Genomic DNA, 21,548 nt, shown 5'->3' on the forward strand with positions numbered 1-21,548 from the left:
GCTGGGGCTTTTACTTTGCAAACTGCTTGAAAGCCAAATCGAAAGTGCCAACTTCCGCAGAGGTGTTGAACACTACCACTACACAAGCTCCACGCCTAGCTCCGAGAAATCCGAGACAACCCAGAGAGCAGGCAGGGTGGGGATAATCTCGCGAGAAGCAACGTATAAATCATTTTTCGCGATATTTGGTGCCCAGCCCCTTTCCTCTCTCTCTGTCTCTCTCTCGCAGGATCACGGTTAATCTCGCGATCTTTTGGAAGTTCCGTTGGGGAAGATGGCGGCGGCCGCGAGCACCCTTCTCTTCTTGCCGCCGGGGACTTCAGACTGAGTCTTCCCTGGAAGAGTGGGACTGCAGGTGCCCTGCGTCCCGGGAGCCCGAACCAACTTGGTTCCTCCATTACTGGTGGGGAAGGGCATATCCTCTTGTGTAGGATTTAGGCCCTCCCCGCCGTCAGGATGAAGGCTCAGGGGGAGACCGAGGGTGAGTGACTGAGGGGGAAATCAGGGGGCGGGACACAGCTGGGGGAGCCAATGCCTCCGCGGGGGCCACTCTCCCGAGGGCTCAGGATTTAGGAGGCGGGATATGTCTGAGTTTTAGTCTGACTGCCTTCCTTGGTGATGGAGAGCTTCGACTTTGGCGAGATGGGGGCTCCCAACTTGAGTGTGAAGGTTTCCTATTTGGCAGGGGGCAACATTTGGACCTCAGGGCATTTTTTAGCCTAAAAAGATGGGAGACCGGGCAAGTTAATGTAAAACTTGCTTCTTCAGAAGAGAAATCTGAATGATGATATAAAACAGTAATAGAACGCTGTATATCAAAGTACTGTAAGATGTTTTGGCGTGAATGAAATGATTAGGGCCTTACGGTAGTAAAAGCCAGTAGTTTTAAAAAATGTCGCAGTGTTCATATCTTGTGGTATTGTATATTTTAAAAATGCTTTTAATTTCAGTCTTTAAATATCTGAACTAAGAACTGCTGTAAAACACTTTTCTGTGTAACTTTATATTCTCTAAAGTTCCACACTTCAGCTTAGATGCTCCCTTAGCATTTCGGACATAGTTCTATTGATACACGATTATTTTCTTGTCTTCTCCAATGTACTCTGAGCTTAGTAGAGCAGGAGCTTGCTTTACTCATCATTGTATCGTCCTGGGCACGTAATGTTGTGTTGTGTTAGTCACTCAGTCGTTTCCGACTCTGTGACCCCACGGAGTCTACCAGGCTCCTTCGCCTATGGAATTCTCCAGGCAAGAACACTGAAGTGGGTTGCCGTTTCCTTCTCTGGGCGCATAATAGTTGCTCAAAAAAAAGTTTCATTGAAGCATTTTTGTAAAGATATTTATCATCGGCCTTCTCAACGGAGAGAAGGGAGGTGTGTTTGAAGGAGAAAGGAAAAAGGGTGCAGAGGAATGACAAGTGTAAGTGGAATCTTAGTGAGGCAGGAATTTTGTCTAGTTTGCTCACTGCTGTGTCTCTGAGATGTAAAATAGTGCCTGAGTGAATGTCTTAAATGTGGGAATTGCCAAACATTACTCCAGAATCATAAACTGGATGAAACAGCCCCAAGAACAGTTTTCCAGATGAAGGCCTTGGAAGGAGGAGTTGAATCTCTATTTGAAGATGTCACTACTTCGATTGCTGACATTCTATTCATCTTTCAAGACATCTTTTCTGTAACATCCCTAAACTAATTACACACTTTTCCTCCTTTGAATTTTGATAGTAATGTGTCTATTTTTAAGAGCATATCTCATTTTGCTTTGTGTGATGGTTATTTTCACATTAACTTATCCACACCCCCTCACAGATGTCATCTCAGGCATATTGTATTTTTGCACTGCTGGTCTCCAGCACAGTCCTTGCTCATGTTAAGCAGTTAAAAGAATTACAAGAGTGTTGGAGGTTGTAGGAGTTTCCTTCAAACAGTATCTGGGATCCATTCTTTTCTACCTTTCTTTTACCTTTGCCTGAAACTCATCCATTAGTCACCTGACATGTTCCTTGTTCATACAGTTTGAATTCACACAGGAAATAGCTGAATGGCAAATGAAGCTTGTTTTCTTGATAATACTTACAAATTGATCTATTAAAATTATGTGATAAAATTAAGAAAGTTGTATTTTCACATTGAAAACCAACTAACCATAGTAAGGCCATGTTCAAATGTATGCTCTGCATATGTCATGCAAAGGATTTCATGCATATCATGAAATTATTTTGTCGTTAAACAGTAGTCTTGATCCTCAGGACTGGAGGTGGTTCTTTTTTTGCTTCTCATTAAGTCTGAAGAGAAAGCAGTCCCCTTCTACAGTGTTTGTTAGATTAGGCCCATAATTTCTGTCTACTTGTTATTAGAAATGAATTCTTTGTGTATTTTGAAGTAAATGATATTGGAAAAGATTTTAACTGAGTTCGTACCAGGATGAAGTATGGGAGTTTTGTTTGCAAGAAAAACTGTGGAAGGTCTTGAACGAAGAGTTGCTAATGATGTTTTCTGATTTATATCTTAGAGTCGGAAAAGCTGAGTAAGATGAGTTCTCTCTTGGAACGGCTCCATGCAAAATTTAACCAAAATAGACCTTGGAGTGAAACCATTAAGCTTGTGCGTCAAGTCATGGTGAGGATTATGGTGAACTGGATAAAGCGTTGTGCTTAGAAAATTATTTGATAAGCTGAGTTGCCTATGTAGACTTTTTCTAGCTAGTTATTATGGTGTGTCTTCAGTTGTATTTCTCATAACATCATACGAACAGGATGGCTTTCAACTTTTAAGAGTCTACCTAAGAAGAAGATATGTTAATAGAATTTTGTTAACCATGAGTTATAGTAAGCTGGGATATTTTAGGCAAAAGTTGTAAGAAACACACTTATAAAGCATAATGAGTTTCCTAGTGACGTAGTGTTTAGGATTCCCAGCTTTCATTACTGTAACCTTGGGTTCAATCCCTGGTTGAGGAACTAAGATCCCACGAGTCCCACAGCGCTGCCAAAAAAAAAAGATACACGTGATAGCCTGATATAGAGAAACATTTACTTTTTACTTCCTGTCAAGCTCCTTGATTCTAATGTGTTAATACTTTCATTGTATCTATACTGGTAGTAGAGTTTGCAGTCATTTTTAATTAACTTCACTTGTTTACTCTGATTTTCTCTACAGTACTTTCTCCTTCCTGAGGCATTCATCAGTATGGGAAGCCCTTAGTTAAGTGGAATACAGGGAGTGGGGTGAGTGTATAGCACAGCACTAGTAAGAGAACTGAATTTGCTGTCAAAAAAACCTTTATTTTAATCTTGACTCCACTACTACCTGTATAACCTTGGACAAATTACTTGTTTTTTCCTACCCTCAATTTCCTCATCTAGAAGGTAGAGACACCAGTTTGAGTAAGATGAGCAACACCAGTTTGCTTTTTCACACAGTTTTGCTGTAAAGATCAAATGAGATAATGGACACCAAAATGTCATGTTGCTTAGAGATTTCTGTAACTAAGTTCTACAGACATCTTCTGGCTCAGGATTTTATACATAAAAAAGATCTGTAGTTTTTTTTTTAAGTCTTAATGACAATTTTTCCAGGCTGGGTATTCAGAGGTTGTCATTTTTTTTACTAGAAGGCAGCCATATTCTAGTTTGAGATACCACCTCTAAATGATATTGTCATTAGAGAAACATCATGAGCTAGAGGACTCCAGGTGGCTACTAAGACCCTCTCTTGGGTTACCAGTTCTTGGTTAGGTCACTATACCTTCCATTGTCTACTTGTCACTTTTGCAGATTCAGAAACGTACTTTTATTGGTGTGTAAAAGATTTTGAAGAATTTTCAACAACTGTGTGTGTGCATCCTAAGTCTCTTCAGTCATGTCCAACTCTTTACGACCCTATGGACTGTAGCCTGCTAGGCTCCTCTGTCCATGGGATTCTCCAGGCAAGAATACTGGAGTGGATTGCCATGTCCTCCTCCAGGGGATCTTCTAAACCCAGGGATTAAACCCATGTCTCCTGTGGCTCTTGCACTGCTGGCAGATTCTTTACTGCTGATCCACTGGGGAAGCCCTTTTAAAACTGACATACTAACAAAATCTCAGTAGATTAACATGAAAGTCAGAATGCCTGTTTATTAATGAGGGTTTGTCTTTCCAGTTAACAAAATACTGGTATCCATTGTCTAGAGCAATGGACACAGTCCTTGTCTATTTAAGGTATAAAGGAATCTGGATTATTAATTAAGCAGATGTTTGGGAGCATGGAATTAGAGCCAAGAGAGATGGATTTAGGGTGTGGAAAAGCCTCAAAACCTATCCTTGTATCATAAAACTGCTCATACTTCTGGGGACTAGAATGTTGTACAGAGAGAAACTGCTTCCTTGAATAGGTTTAGAAAAATTATGCTAAATTTTTGCTCTTTGGATTTTTGGATTATGGATCTTGTTTCCTAGAGTCAGTCTGTTGGGTGGGCCAAAAATTTCATTCTGTTTTTTCCGTAACATGGAAAAATCCAAATGAACTTTTTAGCTGGCCCAGTAGTCTGACTAAGGTTTGGTTGTATTTCTTAGATTACATGCATATCACCTTATTAGGTTTGGGAATTGTCAAATTTGAGCCACCCCATCGTGAGTCTTAGGATATAGTCATCTTCTGCAGGAGGCTGATTTCATTTATTACATTTTGATTCTTCTAATTATTTTAGATCTGGAAATACCTTTGTTGTAGACTTTTTTTTTTTTGGTTGCACTGTGTCATGTGGGATCTTAGTCTCACAGCCAGGGATTGAACCCACATCCCCTGCTTTGGAAGCATGAAATCTTAACCACTGGACCACCAGAGAAGTCCTAGATGTGAAAATACCTTTTTCTCCTTTCATGGATATAGATATGGTGTATCCATGTATTCAGTAGATTAACCTTTCCTCTTTTGGACAGATGGACAAAATAACAATTAAAAATTTATAGATTATCTAGAATATATAAGAAATATAGAGTATATAGACTACTTCATAATCTGTAGACTCCTGAAATATTATTTCTAGAATAATATATGTGTTTACCAAAAACTATTGGCTTGGTTAATTTTTTACCTCAAATGTTTTCCTATTTTAATATAGGAGAAGAGGGTTGTAATGAGTTCTGGAGGGCACCAACATTTGGTCAGCTGTTTGGAGACATTGCAGAAAGCTCTCAAAGGTTTGTAAACATTGTTGAAATATGCTAACTTCTTAAAAACGCTCCAGTTTAGGAAAGACTTTTATACTAGAAATGTAAATTGAGATAGGTAGGTCTCACTCTTGATTTCATTATGAAGTTGAGATGAACTTTTACCTGAACTTTTGAAACATTTATTTTTTATTCTATTTTGAAGGCTGGTAGAGACTCAAAAAATAATTGATGAAGGATAACTAAGGTAGCATATAGGAGGGGGAAATTTTTTTCCTTCACATGTTCTCTCCTAATTAACTCAATAAGAAGATGGACTTTTTGACTCTAAGACTTTTACAGTATTTATTGAGAATGTTTTCATAAGAAAATGAAAAGAGGAAAGAAAAAAATGTTTTCAGGAAAGCAAACATGAAATTTAAGTCATGAGCTTGATTATTCAAGCTTATAATTACTACTCCTGTCTGGTTTTGAAGGAAAAATGAGAGTAAAAACAGACAAACAGGTTTTACACTGATTATCATAAATGAGTCGGGATTGGATCCATACCCGCTTTACCACTAGATGACCAGCAAGTCCCTAAGTATGTCTTCTTTAAAGATACATGCTATGCTAAGTCACTTCAGTTGTGTCCGACTCTGTGTGACCCCATAGACAGCAGCCCACCAGGCTCCCCAGTCCCTGGGATTCTCCAGGCAAGAACACTGGAGTGGGTTGCCATTTCCTTCTCCAGTGCATGAAAGTGAAAAGTGAAAGTGAAGTCGCTCAGTCGTGTCCAACTCCTAGTGACCCCATGGACTGCAGCCTACCAGGCTCCTCCATCCATGGGATTTTCCAGGCAAGAGTACTGGAGTGGGGTGCCATTGCCTTCTCCGTCTTTAAAGATAACCTGTCCCAAATGAGTAAAGAAAAAGTGAAAGGAGAAAGGTCCAGTTTTTTTCAAATAGATCTTTTTTTTTTTTTTGACCCTTATTGCTTAGGCTGCAGCTAAGCCTTATCAGTGAGCTTTGTGCAAATTATAAGCATTTGAACTATAGATAAGCTTTGTGCAGATTACAAGTATTTGGACTATTGAATGTGTTTATGGCTTTGGAAGGACAGATATACTCCTCAGGATGTTTCTGTCTTTGAAGAATACTATTTAAGTTATTTGGAGCATGCTTTGTGATTTCCTTTTTTTCACCCTTTTGTAGTAACATCTTTACCAGCAATGACTGACCGTTTGGAGTCTATAGCAAGACAGAATGGGTAAGTAGTATATCTGTAGGCAGAAATATTTAACTTAGTGTTGACTTTGGGTGGCTTTATTTATGTGTCTTCTATTAATTTTTGTTTTGATTTGTTCCTGCTAGACTGGGCTCTCATCTCAGTGCCAGTGGCACTGAATGTTACATCACGTCAGATATGTTCTATGTGGAAGTGCAGTTAGATCCTGCAGGACAGCTTTGTGATGTAAAAGTGGCTCACCATGGGGAGAATCCTGTGGTATGTGTTGATATTTCACTGGAATCTGTGGGGTTTACTTAGGGACATTAATTTTTAAAGATATTGTTGGGGTTTGAAATAGCTTGGGTTTAGGTTTTTTCACGAGCCACTGTAGAGATGATGTGATGGGCTACAACATCAGTAGCTGTAGAGTGGAATTTAGAATACTCTGGGTCCATCTCTGACATCATCCAAAGGCTTTGACAAGAAGAAACACCAGAGGAACTTTTTCCAATTCATATCAACAAACATGAGCCGCAGTTGAACAATAGGTGCTGGGGATACAAACAATTTAAATTCCTATCCTCAAAGAACTTATAATCAAGAAGGACAGATAATCTTGTATGTAGCTAATGTCTCTGAAAAGCCCTGTAATAGAGACGAATGTAACAGGTGTATAACCAGACAGTTGGATATGAATTCCAAGGATGGCTTTAAAGAGAGGTCCTAATGTTTTAAACAAGCAACTGAAAGTTGATTCCTTTATAAAGTATTTCATATATTTGATTTTTAATTTCCTGACCCAACCCCATGGTTTACCAAGTAGGAAGAAGATGTCTTTGATATCTTAATATAAGGACCTTTAATAGTTTTAATGTTTTTGTTATAAAGCATGTGTTATTAATAAAAAAGAAAAAAACTTTTGATGTCTTCAAGCATCTTAAAGTAGTTTAGAGTTTTAACATAATTTCTTTAATTTCAGAGCTGTCCAGAGCTTGTACAGCAGCTAAGGTGAGCAGCTGACATTTACATTCCCTTTTAGTGGCAGACAGTGCTGTTCTTTATAGTTACATTTTGAGAATGGTCAGAATTTACTTTTCTAAGGAACAACTTTATTTTCTTGGGTCAAGATTTTTCAGAGTCTATACTTGATCACTTTCAGAATTGACTTAGCTTTTTTTTTTTTTTACACTCTATTCCATCTATCCTAGGGTTTCCCAACCTTGACAGTATTGCCATTTTGGGTTGGGCCCAGTTCATTCTTGAATGTTAAATAGCATCCCTGGTTTCTCCCAACTAGTTAGGATCTATGATAACCTCCTGATCTGTGATAATCAAAAATATCTCCAGATATTGTCAGACGTCCTCTGGAGGACAAAATCACTCCTGGTTGAGAACTACTGAGTTAACCTTAGAAATTCTCTGTGGAACAAAAATAAATAGAACCTAATTATTGAATTAGAGAAAGCTTGAGAAAATTGAGTCTATACTATGGAAAGAACTTTTTTTCACTTTGAGAAAAATTGTTTTATATTTCAGGTTTATGGGTCCCAAATCATAGTAAAGTGCTAGGCTTGAAGACAGTCTCTTTTAGTAATTGATGTCTTTTGTCATTGGCTTATCTTTTCTCCTTTAATTGAGTGGAGATTTCCATGCTTAAATTTAAACCCAGAATTAACTCTCTGGGAATTTGAGAAAGTTGTTACATCAATTTTATGTTTTAAATATAGTGAAGTTATCAGATATCACAGGGAGGAATCTTACAGGTTTAACATTGAGAAATAAGTTTTACACTCAGCCTTCCAGTGATCATTTTAATGTCCTTACAACCAAATATACCAGATTTGAATGAGCTTTGAAAAATTGCAATGCAACATAAAAAAATAACCTTTTATGAGTTCATTTACTCAATAAGTCTAGCAAAGATGTATTATCAGAATAGTCCAGGAAATCAGTATTTCTGGTTCTAATGTAGAATAGGAGACTGTACCAGTTTATGGACTGATGGTGTTCTAAAGTTAATTTGTAAGCATGTTTGGAAGTGGGAACCTTAGAAAGAATATTAGTCTTTACCAGGTATTTTTAATCACTCTATATAGATGATGATTTTAAGGTAAGGAATATATTTTGCTGTTGCTCTTGTTTCTTTTTAGTGTCTTCATGGCACTTTGGGCAGTAAGTATTCAATAAAATGCCTGATCAGGTATCTGACATTGTCAGAGCAGTACAGTTTTCAACAGACATTTTTTTTTTAAAGTTTGAAAAAGGATATAGAGACTTAGAATTGTTGAGTTGTGTTGGATTCCTGCCTATAAAAGCTTATTTGACTAAGAATCCATCTCTGAATGTTAGGTTTTAGGATGCCAGGATTCCTGGTAGTAGTTTCTTGTTCCTGGGGTAAATCTTGTTATAGGATTGTTACAGGAACATTTTAAAATATATCGTTTGCCTCCACACTACCTATTCTGCCTTTACTTAGGTCTCCCATCTCTCTCCCACTGTTCATTTCTTTTCTCTGCTCTTAATGTATACATGAAAGTGTCCTATCTTCCTAATTTATTTACTTCCTTTTTCTCTCTAAAAGATTTTTTTTCCTCATGACATCCAGTCATCTCAGTTACAAATTAAGAGGAGAAGTGCTTTATTTAAACTAAGTCTCATTACTTAAGAACAAATTAGTATATGAGGTAACAGGTCTTTTTGACTATCTTTTATACTGTTTATTAGCACCTTCTCCCAAAAAATGGAGCAGAGAAAGGAGAACATTGTATTTTCTTTTGCAACTTTTGATTGATTCTAGAAAACTCTGGGGGGAAAAAATAAAAGCAAATTATTAAGATTAGTTTTATATAGCCTTGATTTTTGGGACTTTGCTGATAAGATTAAGTAGTAATTATATGTTTTATTCTCTTCCCTCTCTCCTCTTCCCTGAACATCTTACAGGGAAAAAAATTTTGATGAATTTTCTAAGCACCTTAAGGGTCTTGTTAATCTTTATAACCTTCCAGGGGACAAGTAAGTATTTTTTGCTTTTGTTTGAAAAATTAGTATAAATCTATAAATCATTTTGTACTTAGAAATTTGCCAAGTCTTCTGCCCTAGCTCATTTGTAATTTCTATTCATTCTGACAGTCTATAACTCAGCTTCTAAATTAATGTCTTTTAAAGGTATTTTAAATAAACAGTATCTGCATTAATGATTATAGTGCTAAAAGGTAGATTATAATCCTTGAGGTATCTTCAGCATATTGATTTCTAGGCTGAAAGAAATTGTCATGGGACTGGTTTTATATTTTTAACCTAATTGGGATTCTGCTTACTTGGCTTGGTCTTTTAAGTAGAGATAAAAATTAGCTTTGGTAGATCACTAATGATTTTGTTTTTTAATTTTTTTTTTTTTTAAATAAATATCTAAGTTGCTTCCAAGGTAGATTTGCTCTCTAGGCTTTCAGTGTTTGTGTATATGTATATTTGTTAACTAATTCTTGTTCTGTTTACTTTCCAGCAAACTGAAGACTAAAATGTACTTGGCTCTCCAATCCTTAGAACAGGATCTATCTAAAATGGCAGTTATGTATTGGTAAGACTGGCTCAAGTATCAATTCTCTTTGACCTTGTTCTTAAAGTTTTTTGTCTATAGGTTGCTAGGCTTCTGTTATTTAAAAAATATGTATTATAGATGTATGTTACTATGCATCTGTATTTTACCTGTACTGTACATCTTGTCCATATCCTTTCACTTCCCAAATGATTGCATTCCATTTTCTGAATATCAGTATCCCTAAGTTGTTGGTTGGTATTCCATAGGTTTTATGAGAAGACTTGTGAAACCTGGCCTCCCTTCTGATAAATAATATTATAGTTGTAATTTTTGTTCACCATATTACACACTGGTATATTCTTATAAATAATCCCTTCACCTTGAGGGTGAACTATAATTGTTAAATGCCCAAGATAGAGTCATTAGGATAGAATTAAAAGATGTGTAAGGGCTGAACTCATTATGACATTGTATACTAATACCTTCAGGGCTTAAATGTAAATAAACATAGATCATTTGTCTTGCAGGAAAGCAACCAATGCTGGTCCCTTGGACAAGATTCTTCATGGAAGTGTTGGCTATCTCACTCCAAGAAGTGGGGGTATGTGATGCTATTTTGCTTGTTTAGAAAAAAACCTAATTTTTAGTTGAAAGATTACTACTTAAAATTTCCTCTTGGTTTTATAAGCAGAAGGTGAAAATTACTAGTCATTTGTGATGGTTTTCTTTTTGTTTAATTGAAATGTAGTTGATTTTCAATGTTGTGTTAGTTTCTGGTATATGGTAAACTGATTCAGTTGTACATACTTTTATTCTTTTTCCTATTCTTTTCCATAATAGTTTATTACAAGATACTGAACGTAGTTCCCTGTGCTATACAGTAGGACACTGTTGTGTAATAGTTTGTCTTTGCCAATCCCAGACTCCAAATTTACCCATTTCTCATTTGTGTATTTTTTAATGGTTTCTAAGGTGTCAATACTTGCCCTCCCCTAGTTTTCATATTTTTTAATTGTGAAATAAATTGTTGCTGCTAGAAATAATACTTATGCTTCTGACATATTTCACAAGCTGCTTTGGATCATGAGTTCTCATATTTTAAACTAATTTCTTGTATATAGGTTTATAGGAAGGGAATATTTTTCTTTATTTGTAAGTTACCTGATAAAGTGGTGATAAGTTTTATTTTTCATAGGTCATTTAATGAACTTGAAGTATTATGCCTCTCCTTCTGACCTGCTGGATGATAAGACAACATCCCCTATCATTTTGCATGAGAATAATGGTAAGACTTTCAGTATAAAGTAACTAAAGGTTTTGCTCAGTGTTTAAAAAATATTTAAAAAAATTTGAATGCCCAGACCTGCCTCTACTTTCTGGTTTGCTATTCCCAAGTAAATATGCCATCCGTATCAAAGTTTTCCATTTCTACCAGAGTTTGCTTCTGATATATGCATACGCATTCATACATATATACATATGTATATATGTCATCTAGTTGCTCAGTCATGCTCGGCTCTTTTGCGACCCGATGGACTGTAGCCTGCCAGGCTCCTTGTCCATAGGATATACATACATAATAATAAAGGCTTAATTGGTCGTTTTGAATGAGTAAATGAGTGAATGAGAAAATGTAAATGATCTGACTTGAAATTTGCTTTAATCATTACTTTAATGGTAAAGAAGTTAACCAACTTACTAAAGAACTAAAATAATGGATCTTACTTTGTATTTGCACTTTTTTTGGGTGTACTACATGGCTTGCTGGTTCTTAGTTCTTTGACCAGAGATGGAACCCCATGCCCTTGGGAGTGAAGGCACAGGGTTCTAACCACGGACTGCCAGGGAATTCCTGTATTTGCACTTTAATAGACTAAAACCTAATGAAAAATGGCCTAATACCTCATTTTGCTCCCCTTTTTAACTTCAATCATTGACTTACTATAGTCATAATTCTATTTAAATGCATTCTGAAGTTGGAAAAAATAAGTTAATATTGGTAATTGGTCTTTAAAATTGTTTTCCTTAGACTGCATTGTTTCCTATATTTTGTATTATTTACTAACAGAATTATTGGTTTGTTAGAAAGGTACTTGTAGCATTTCTAAGGTATATAGGTATAGAATCTGATAATTAGGGCTGACAAATTACACAGAAGCTAGCTTTTTTTTTTTAATGTTAAGATCCTTATAATTTGTGTTACTCTGGAGAATACCATTTTTTTTCTTTTTCCCAGTTCCTCGATCTTTGGGCATGAATGCATCAGTGACAATCGAAGGAACATCTGCTATGTATAAACTCCCAATTGCACCATTAATTATGGGATCACATCCAGTTGACAACAAATGGTAAGTGAAATATAATTCTAGGGTAGCAAAGTCCATTTTTTTCAACTTTAAGCCCAATAAGAAACAAGTATTACTTTTACTTGGCTCTTCCCACACTTGACTTTCTAGGGGTGGGCTTTTTGTTTTATCCATTTGATTTCTCTTTTCGGTATTTGCATGCTCCTCTTTGAAGTCTGCTCATAGAACACAGTTTTTTTGTGAGAGAGAAAGAAGAGAACCGTGCTACTTCCACTGGCTTAGTGGTTTAGTGATTGCTCTATGGGATTTTCTTATGGGACTTTATGTTGATCTGGAGCTATGTTGGAGTAATATTAATAACTAGAGAATGTGTTTCAGGATAGATGTTCGATAAGATACTTTAGGGTTAACAAATAGGATATTTTGGAATTGGGGGAAGGAAGTTCAAAGAGTGAAGTTCGATAGCCTTTGTATGTGTTTATCTGATACAAACATGTCTGAGTGTTGAGATTTTTCATTTTTACATCAATTCAGAATCCCAATCCTCCACTTTTTTTTTTTGAAGGACTCCCTCCTTCTCCTTAGTTACCAGTGCCAACAGTGTTGATCTTCCTGCTTGTTTCTTCTTGAAATTTCCCCAGCCACTTCCAGTATCTAGAGCATTTGTTCAGAAAATTCAGAACTGCACAGGTGAGTTTTAAGAAGCATCAGAAGCTAATAATTGTTATAAAAGTGAAAGCAAACTTCAAATTCACATTATCTTAGCCCTCTTTCAGTCTTGACCTCAAAAAACTAGTGATAGGTATAGATATCATGGTGTTTTGAACTAGTCAATGCTTATTAGTAAGTACTTTTTGAATAAATGGGTGAATGAAGGGAAAACTGAGCTGTCAACATTTTCATCTTACTGTGATTATATTGATCTTTGCTGTTCCAGGAATTCCATTGTTTGAAACTCAGCCAACTTACGTACCCCTCTATGAACTGATCACTCAATTTGAACTGTCAAAGGATCCTGACCCCTTACCTTTGAATCACAACATGCGATTTTATGCTGTAAGTAAGGTGTTATGGATTGTTGTAGATTATGGTTGGACCCAAGATCAGAATCTTCCTTTTACAGGATACCTGAAATCAGAAGACATTCTTTTGGCTTACCGGATCATGTCCTGTTTTCTCAGTCAGGCAGGAAATTACAGATATCTTTGAAATGTACTGAAAAAGAACATAACTTCCAAGTTAGGAAACAATGTACATTGAATTGTTGAAATTTCCAATGAAAGTCTCTTAATGGTATTCTAAACTTTTATAAGCTTATAAGTAGGTATTAAGAATTCTTGCTGTTTAATCCTTTCAAGTGCTGTGAACTTCTGATCTACAGAGTACTTACAGAGAAGAAAGTACTGGAATGAGTGAATTAAGGACGGTTTTTAAACCACATCTGAACTTGAATTTATTTGAATGTTTGACAATAGTCTAAAGTAACAGTTCCTCAATTCTGGCTCCATTATAACTGTATACTGCTACTGCTAAGTCACTTCAGTTGTGTCCAACCCTGTGTGACCCCATAGACGGCAGCCCACCAGGCTCCCCCGTCCCATAGGGTGTTATTAAAAATAAAAATTTTGCACTTACTGTTCAGGGACCCCTTTTATACAGATTTCTGAGGTAATTTTTATGTTAACTAGGTTAGGAAACCACTGGCAGAACATTTAGAAAAAAGGGGTGTTTTCAGCCAAGTGAGTGATTGGCAAGAAATTGCTGATTTTTGAGGAGTAGGGTGTTTTGTTTTGTTTTGTTTTTTCAGGATAGTTTGTGGTTGGAGTACAGTGGCTGAGTAAATAGCATTTGTTCCCTTTGTTCTTTTTGCCCAGGCTCTTCCAGGTCAACAGCACTGCTATTTCCTCAACAAGGATGCTCCTCTTCCAGATGGTAGAAGTCTACAGGGAACCCTTGTTAGCAAAATCACCTTTCAGCACCCTGGCCGGGTTCCTCTTATCCTGAATCTGATCAGACACCAAGTGGCCTATAACACCCTAATAGGAAGCTGTGTCAAAAGAACTATTCTGAAGGAAGGTACTGCCTTTCCTTTTGCTGTATTTACCGGTAAATGGTACTGATTACTCTGCTACTGCTAAGTCACTTCAGTCGTGTCCGACCCTGTGTGACCCCATAGACGGCAGCTCACCAGGCTCCCCCGTCCCTGGGATTCTCCAGGCGAGAACACTGGAGTGGGTTGCCATTTTCTTCTCCAATGCGTGAAAGTGAAGTCGCTCAGTCGTGTCCGACTCTTAGTGACCCCATGGACTGCAGCCTACCAGGCTCCTCTGCCCATGGGATTTTCCAAGCAAGAGTACTGGAGTGGGGTGCCATTGCCTTCTCCACCTGATTACTCTAGTAGTTCTCTAATTTGGTGGCTCATCATATCACCTGTGGAGCTTCTAAAACTACAAATATTTGGTTTCCATACCAAATGAACTTAATTAGAATCTCTGTGGGAGGAGTTGGGAATCTAGTTTAAGCTCTGTGGATAATTTTGATGGAAGCAATCTGTATATTGGCATATGGAAACTACTGAGTTTTTTTGCAATGGACTTACTGTTTTTCTGCATGCAGTGGTGTAATTGGGTACCTAGGGCCCTGAATCTTGCAGAAGATATATATAAGGTATAATTGGAGATTTTGTAGGAAGAGAGTTCTTGACACCTAAATTTTAGGTTGTTAGGCAGTGCTTCTCACGTTTTAATCCTGAGTATATTTTCTCCACCTTCTTTGGAGAATTTTATCATATAGCTTAAAAACAGATGAGACCTGTGCCCTTTTCTTCTCTCCCAGGATTCTGGAATGCTGATGTTTTTCACACAGTTTGCTCTTAGAAATCTTGATATGAATTTTGGCTGCTCTAGTTAATCATAGTTAATTTTTTACTTTACATGAGTTGTAAACATTTCAGTGATAGAACGGTGCCATTCAAATGGTAGGCAAGGAGAAACCCAGAAGGTAAATCAGGACATATATTTTATGGGAATAAGAATTGTTCCAGAAACGAAAAATTTTAGAAAGTTGAAGTAATGACACAGAACATGTGCAAGTATCCTTATGACCCTTCTGTTTCATGTATCTCAATCCTAGGAGATTACCCACATAGCTTTAGAGCATTTAAAAATGAGTTTTTGTGAGATAGTTATGAAGTTAGTCCTACAGAGATGCATACTTTTCCCCAAGAAAGTATATAATTCTTGTCTCTGGGCTTTCAGCATGTTTGGCTAAGAAACCAATGATGATAGTTATATGTAAGTGTATTTGGCATAAATATATCATTTTAGATTGTATTCCCTACGTCCATGTTTACCAAACTATGGAATGTATAGCTAACAGCTGTATACTAGTAGAAAGCAGAGTTTATGACAGTGATTCTGATGTCTGCTTATCAAATAGAATGAGAAACTCCTCTTGGCCACATTTATTTTCAGAATTGATTTTCAAGGCAGGATGTTTATATCTGCCAAGGACTTTATCAATTTAGGGATTAAATATCTTCATTTAAAAAAACTGAAGTTTACTTTGTTTTAGAGTATTTATAACATAAACTGGTAGATTCTTGGGAATCTGATTTCTTCAATCACCTGTGAGTGCCAGTGGGTTTCATGTTTTTAAAAAAATATATGGGATTTAGTTTCCAGTGAGGGAGAGAAAGGATTTCATAATTAATGATTACTATTTACACATCTCAAGTCTTTTTATCTGGTTGATTATTTTATGATCCTTTTCTTTGCCTTTTAGATTCTCCAGGGCTTCTCCAATTTGAAGTGTGTCCCCTCTCAGAGTCTCGTTTCAGCGTGTCTTTTCAGCACCCTGTGAATGACTCCCTGGTGTGTGGTGAGTTATGTGGGTGGCTAGCACCTCTCTCAGGGTAGCAGTTTGGTCCTTTTATCTCTTCTTGAAAAGTCAGAAACTGAAGCCAAATCCATCCTAAACACCTCCTATATGTTTTATTTTTCAGTGGTAATGGATGTGCAGGACTCAACACATGTGAGCTGTAAACTCTACAAGGGGCTGTCAGATGCACTCATCTGCACAGATGACTTCATTGCCAAAGTTGTTCAAAGGTAGCACTGGCCCTTTTTCATCAGAGTACCATTAAGAGGTGTATAAAGAATGCTGTTTTCAGTAATAAATGAATTAGAAATTTAGGAGGAAGGCATTTAGTCACTGCTTTGAATTCACACTTCTCTGCTTTTGGATCTAGAAGCAATATGAGTTTTTGATTTTATAAATCTCATAAGAGTAATAGGAAGTAAAGTAGGTAACTTCAGACCCAGTATTAGGGCTCTTTTATGAGGGAGAGAGCTGAAAAAAGATGTAGATCTTTTTTTCACTTTTCCTCTGTGTCATTTTTGTAAAAAACACATGTAATATGTCAAACAGCAGTATGTGGGAAGATACTTTAGCCATTCAGCTTCCTGGAAGCATTAATATGTAATTTCAAGAGTTTTTAGAGCAGGTACGAGTGGTCTGTTTAGTAAATAAAAATAAATTTTATTGACACATAAGACATGCCTGTAAATGAACACATGCCTGTTCCTTTACATATTGTTTATGGTAGCTTTTGAGCTAAGATGGCAGAGTAGCTGGGCAGAAACCATATACTCTTAAAAAGTCAATATATTACTATCTGGTCTTTTAAGAAAGGTTGTTGACATAGTCTAGAGCAAATTGTTTTCAAATATGTTTATAAACATAAATTTATCTGTAACATAAAAAGTGCTTTGCTTTAAAATAAAAAGGATTTCCTGCCAGTGGTAGTACTTTTCACAGATAGCTTTGGGGTGATTTAAGCTATTTAAGTATAGAATTTGATGGGTCAAGAGATTTTTCTAGTGGTTCATCAATTAAGATAAATTGTATATACAATTACACCATTAATCACATGTGAAGTCCCCAAAGGAGGGCATTTTCTTACTGAGGTCATTATTACCAGTTTTATTTTAGTTCAGTATGGTATCTAATTATTTGGACATCTGTTTAGGATTGGTTTGTTTTGGGAGGCATGTCAAAGGAGGTTGATGATTGCCTCCTGGTCCAGATTTTTTTTTTTTTTTGGCTCCTCTGTGTGGCTTGCAGGATATCAGTTCCCCATCCAAGGATTGAACCTGGGCCCTCAGCAGTGAAAGCTTGGAGTCCTAACCACTAGACTACCAGGGAATTCCTTCCAGATTCTTTTTATTCATTCATTCATATAAAATATTTATTTGGCTGTGCCAGCTCTTAGTTGTGGCATGCGAATCTTTTTTGTGTGGCATGTGGGATCTAGTTCCTTACCAGGAATCAAAATCAGGCATCCTGCATTGGGAGTATGGAGTCTTAGCCACTCCATCACTTCCCATCAGGGAAGTCTTCCTCCAGATTCTTTTTAGAATGGGTATATCCAAAGCTCTGGCATTTTACAGAACTGCTCCTGCCTTACAGGTTATCTGCCTTACATGAAAACTGTTTATTGCACATCTTTACTTAAGGCAAAAGTAAAGCCTTTATCTCAAATGAAAAATTGGTTTAAGTAGCAGCTAGTGCATTGTTCATTTTGTTTTTTCCATCTTATTTTACAGATGTATGTCGATTCCTGTGACGATGAGGGCTATTCGGAGGAAAGCTGAAACCATTCAGGCCGACACCCCAGCACTGTCCCTCATTGCAGAGACAGTTGAAGACATGGTGAAAAAGAACCTGCCCCCGGCTAGCAGCCCAGGGTATGGCATGACCACAGGCAACAACCCAATGAGTGGTACCACTACACCAACCAACACCTTTCCGGGGGGTCCCATTACCACCTTGTTTAATATGAGCATGAGCATCAAAGATCGGCATGAGTCGGTGGGCCATGGGGAGGACTTCAGCAAGGTATCTCAGAACCCAATTCTTACCAGTTTGTTGCAAATCACAGGGAACGGGGGGTCTACCATTGGCTCGAGTCCGACCCCTCCTCATCACACGCCGCCACCTGTCTCTTCGATGGCCGGCAACACCAAGAACCACCCGATGCTCATGAACCTTCTTAAAGATAATCCTGCCCAGGATTTCTCAACCCTTTATGGAAGCAGTCCTTTAGAAAGGCAGAACTCCTCTTCCGGCTCACCCCGGATGGAAATGTGCTCGGGAAGCAACAAGACAAAGAAGAAGAAGTCATCAAGATTACCACCTGACAAACCAAAGCACCAGACTGAAGATGACTTTCAGAGGGAGCTATTTTCAATGGATGTTGACTCACAAAACCCTATCTTTGATGTCAACATGACAGCTGACACGCTGGATACGCCACACATCACTCCAGCTCCAAGCCAGTGTAGTACTCCCCCAACAACTTACCCGCAACCAGTACCTCACCCCCAACCCAGTATTCAAAGGATGGTCCGACTATCCAGTTCAGACAGCATTGGCCCAGATGTAACTGATATCCTTTCAGACATTGCAGAAGAAGCTTCTAAGCTTCCCAGCACTAGTGACGATTGTCCACCCATTGGCACCCCTGTTCGAGATTCTTCAAGCTCTGGGCATTCTCAGAGTGCCCTCTTTGACCCTGATGTCTTTCAAGCCAATAATAATGAAAATCCATACACTGATCCAGCTGACCTTATTGCAGATGCTGCTGGCAGCCCCAGTAGTGACTCACCTACCAATCATTTTTTTCCTGATGGAGTAGATTTCAATCCTGATTTGTTGAACAGCCAGAGCCAAAGTGGTTTTGGAGAAGAATATTTTGATGAAAGCAGCCAAAGTGGAGATAATGATGATTTCAAAGGATTTGCATCTCAGGCACTAAATACTTTGGGGGTGCCAATGCTTGGAGGTGATAATGGGGAGACTAAGTTTAAAGGCAATAGCCAAGCTGACACGGTTGATTTCAGTATTATAGCAGTGGCTGGTAAGGCTTTGGGGCCTACAGATCTTATGGAGCATCACAGTGGTAGCCAGAGTCCTTTATTGACCACTGGGGACTTAGGGAAAGAAAAGACTCAAAAGAGAGTAAAGGAAGGCAATGGTGCCAGTAATAGTAGTCTGTCAGGGACAGGATTAGACAGCAAACCAGGGAAGCGCAGTCGAACCCCTTCTAATGATGGCAAAAGCAAAGATAAGCCTCCAAAGCGGAAGAAGGCAGACACTGAGGGAAAGTCTCCATCTCACAGTTCTTCTAACCGACCTTTCACCCCACCTACTAGTACAGGTGGATCCAAATCTCCAGGCAGTTCAGGAAGGTCTCAGACTCCCCCAGGTGTTGCCACACCACCCATTCCCAAAATTACTATTCAGATTCCTAAGGGAACTGTGATGGTGGGCAAGCCCTCTTCTCACAGTCAGTATACCAGCAGTGGTTCTGTGTCTTCCTCAGGAAGTAAAAGCCACCATAGCCATTCTTCCTTATCTTCTGCTTCCAACTCAGGCAAGATGAAAAGCAGTAAATCAGAAGGTTCATCAAGTTCTAAATTAAGTAGCAGTATATATTCTAGCCAGGGGTCTTCTGGATCTAGCCAGTCCAAAAATTCATCCCAGTCTGGGGGAAAGCCAGGCTCCTCTCCTATTACCAAGCATGGACTGAGCAGTGGCTCCAGCAGCACCAAGATGAAACCTCAAGGGAAGCCATCATCACTTATGAATCCTTCTTTAAGTAAACCAAACATATCCCCTTCCCATTCGAGGCCACCTGGAGGCTCTGATAAGCTTGCCTCTCCAATGAAGCCTGTTCCTGGGACTCCCCCATCCTCTAAAGCCAAGTCCCCTATCAGTTCAGGTTCTGGTGGTTCTCACATGTCTGGAACTAGTTCAAGCACTGGCATGAAGTCATCTTCAGGGTTAGGATCCTCAGGCTCATTGTCTCAGAAAACTCCCCCGTCATCTAACTCTTGTACAGCATCTTCCTCTTCCTTTTCCTCAAGTGGCTCTTCCATGTCATCCTCTCAGAACCAGCATGGGAGTTCCAAAGGGAAATCTCCCAGCAGAAATAAGAAGCCGTCTTTAACAGCTGTCATAGATAAACTGAAGCATGGGGTTGTCACCAGTGGCCCTGGGGGTGAAGACCCAATGGACGGCCAAATGGGGGTGAGCACAAATTCTAGCCATCCTGTGTCCTCCAAACATAACATGTCTGGAGGAGAGTTCCAGGGCAAGCGTGAGAAAAGTGATAAAGACAAATCAAAGGTTTCCACCTCGGGGGGCTCAGTGGATTCATCTAAGAAGACCTCAGAGTCTAAAAATGTGGGGAGCACAGGTGTGGCAAAAATTATCATCAGCAAGCATGATGGGGGATCCCCCAGCATTAAAGCCAAAGTGACTTTGCAGAAACCTGGGGAAGGTGGTGGAGAAGGGCTCAGGCCTCAGATGGCCTCTTCCAAAAACTATGGCTCTCCACTCATCAGTGGTTCCACTCCAAAGCATGAGCGTGGCTCTCCCAGCCATAGTAAGTCACCAGCATATACCCCCCAGAATCTGGACAGTGAAAGTGAGTCAGGCTCCTCCATAGCAGAGAAATCTTATCAGAACAGTCCTAGCTCAGATGATGGCATCCGACCTCTTCCAGAATACAGCACAGAGAAGCATAAGAAGCACAAAAAAGAAAAGAAGAAAGTAAAGGACAAAGATAGGGACCGGGACAAAGACCGAGACAAGAAAAAATCTCATAGCATCAAGCCAGAGAGTTGGTCTAAATCACCCATCTCTTCAGACCAGTCCTTGTCTATGACAAGTAACACAATCTTATCTACAGACAGGCCCTCAAGGCTCAGCCCTGACTTTATGATTGGGGAGGAAGATGACGATCTTATGGATGTGGCCCTGATTGGCAACTAGGAACCTATTTAAAGCAAAAATATGGCCAGAGAAGAACTAAGTGTATAGGCAAATCATCATAAGGAGTGAGTCAGACAGGTCTGATTTTGTGTTTTAAGAATCTTAAATGGCATGGCTTTGACACCAAGTGGGATGAATTTTGAAAGGCATAGCCGGACCCTACTAAAGAGACCATAGGGTTTGATTCTGGTTACCACAAATCACTTGTTCCTTTGCCAGAAAAAAAAAAAAAGTTTTAAAATATTTGCTTATGAAAGGGAGGGGGTGGGAAGGGCTTAGGGAGAGGGAAGGGTGGGAAACAGTTTTGTGGGAAATATTCATATATATTTTTTCTCCCTTTTTCCATTTTTAGGCCATGTTTTAAACTCATTTTAGTGCATGTATTTGAAGGGCTGGGCAGAAAATGAAAAAGCAATACATTCCTTGATGCATTTGCATGAAGGTTGTTCACCTTTGGGTAGTTGTCCATTTGAGGCAGGGGCAAATGAAGGACTTGGGTCATTTT

At 38.5% G+C, this 21,548-nt stretch overlaps 1 protein-coding gene across 3 annotated transcripts; it reads left to right on the plus strand.

The window, feature by feature from the left end:
- Positions 1-232: 232 nt before the first annotated feature.
- Positions 233-21,312, plus strand: MED1 (mediator complex subunit 1). Of its 3 annotated transcripts, XM_006068549.4 has the most exons (17): positions 233-481; positions 2,512-2,618; positions 5,104-5,182; positions 6,346-6,400; positions 6,505-6,637; positions 7,341-7,369; positions 9,302-9,373; positions 9,864-9,938; positions 10,427-10,500; positions 11,095-11,184; positions 12,136-12,247; positions 12,771-12,895; positions 13,143-13,261; positions 14,080-14,281; positions 15,989-16,084; positions 16,209-16,314; positions 17,812-21,312. In XM_006068549.4, the coding sequence occupies exons 1-17, from the start codon at positions 457-459 to the stop codon at positions 21,041-21,043; spliced, it is 4,731 nt and encodes a 1,576-aa protein (XP_006068611.1). In that variant the 5' UTR covers positions 233-456; the 3' UTR covers positions 21,044-21,312. The 3 variants fall into 3 exon arrangements, with proteins under 3 accessions (XP_006068611.1, XP_025135998.1, XP_025135999.1); XM_025280213.3 differs by lacking the exon at positions 2,512-2,618; XM_025280214.3 differs by lacking the exons at positions 233-481; positions 2,512-2,618; positions 6,505-6,637 and having other exon boundaries at positions 5,103-5,182.
- The last annotated feature ends 236 nt before the right edge of the window (positions 21,313-21,548 follow it).

The sequence above is a fragment of the Bubalus bubalis genome, chromosome 3 (assembly GCF_019923935.1).
Source record: "Bubalus bubalis isolate 160015118507 breed Murrah chromosome 3, NDDB_SH_1, whole genome shotgun sequence".
Taxonomy (NCBI): domain Eukaryota; kingdom Metazoa; phylum Chordata; class Mammalia; order Artiodactyla; family Bovidae; genus Bubalus; species Bubalus bubalis.

Bases quoted from the DNA above. Each gene is read 5' to 3' on its own strand.
- MED1 (XM_006068549.4), top strand. From the start codon at position 457: ATGAAGGCTCAGGGGGAGACCGAGG. The intron at 12,896-13,142 runs GTGAGTTTTAAG...TTGCTGTTCCAG, and splicing joins GAAAATTCAGAACTGCACAG to GAATTCCATTGTTTGAAACT. The intron at 16,085-16,208 runs GTGAGTTATGTG...TTTATTTTTCAG, and splicing joins GAATGACTCCCTGGTGTGTG to TGGTAATGGATGTGCAGGAC.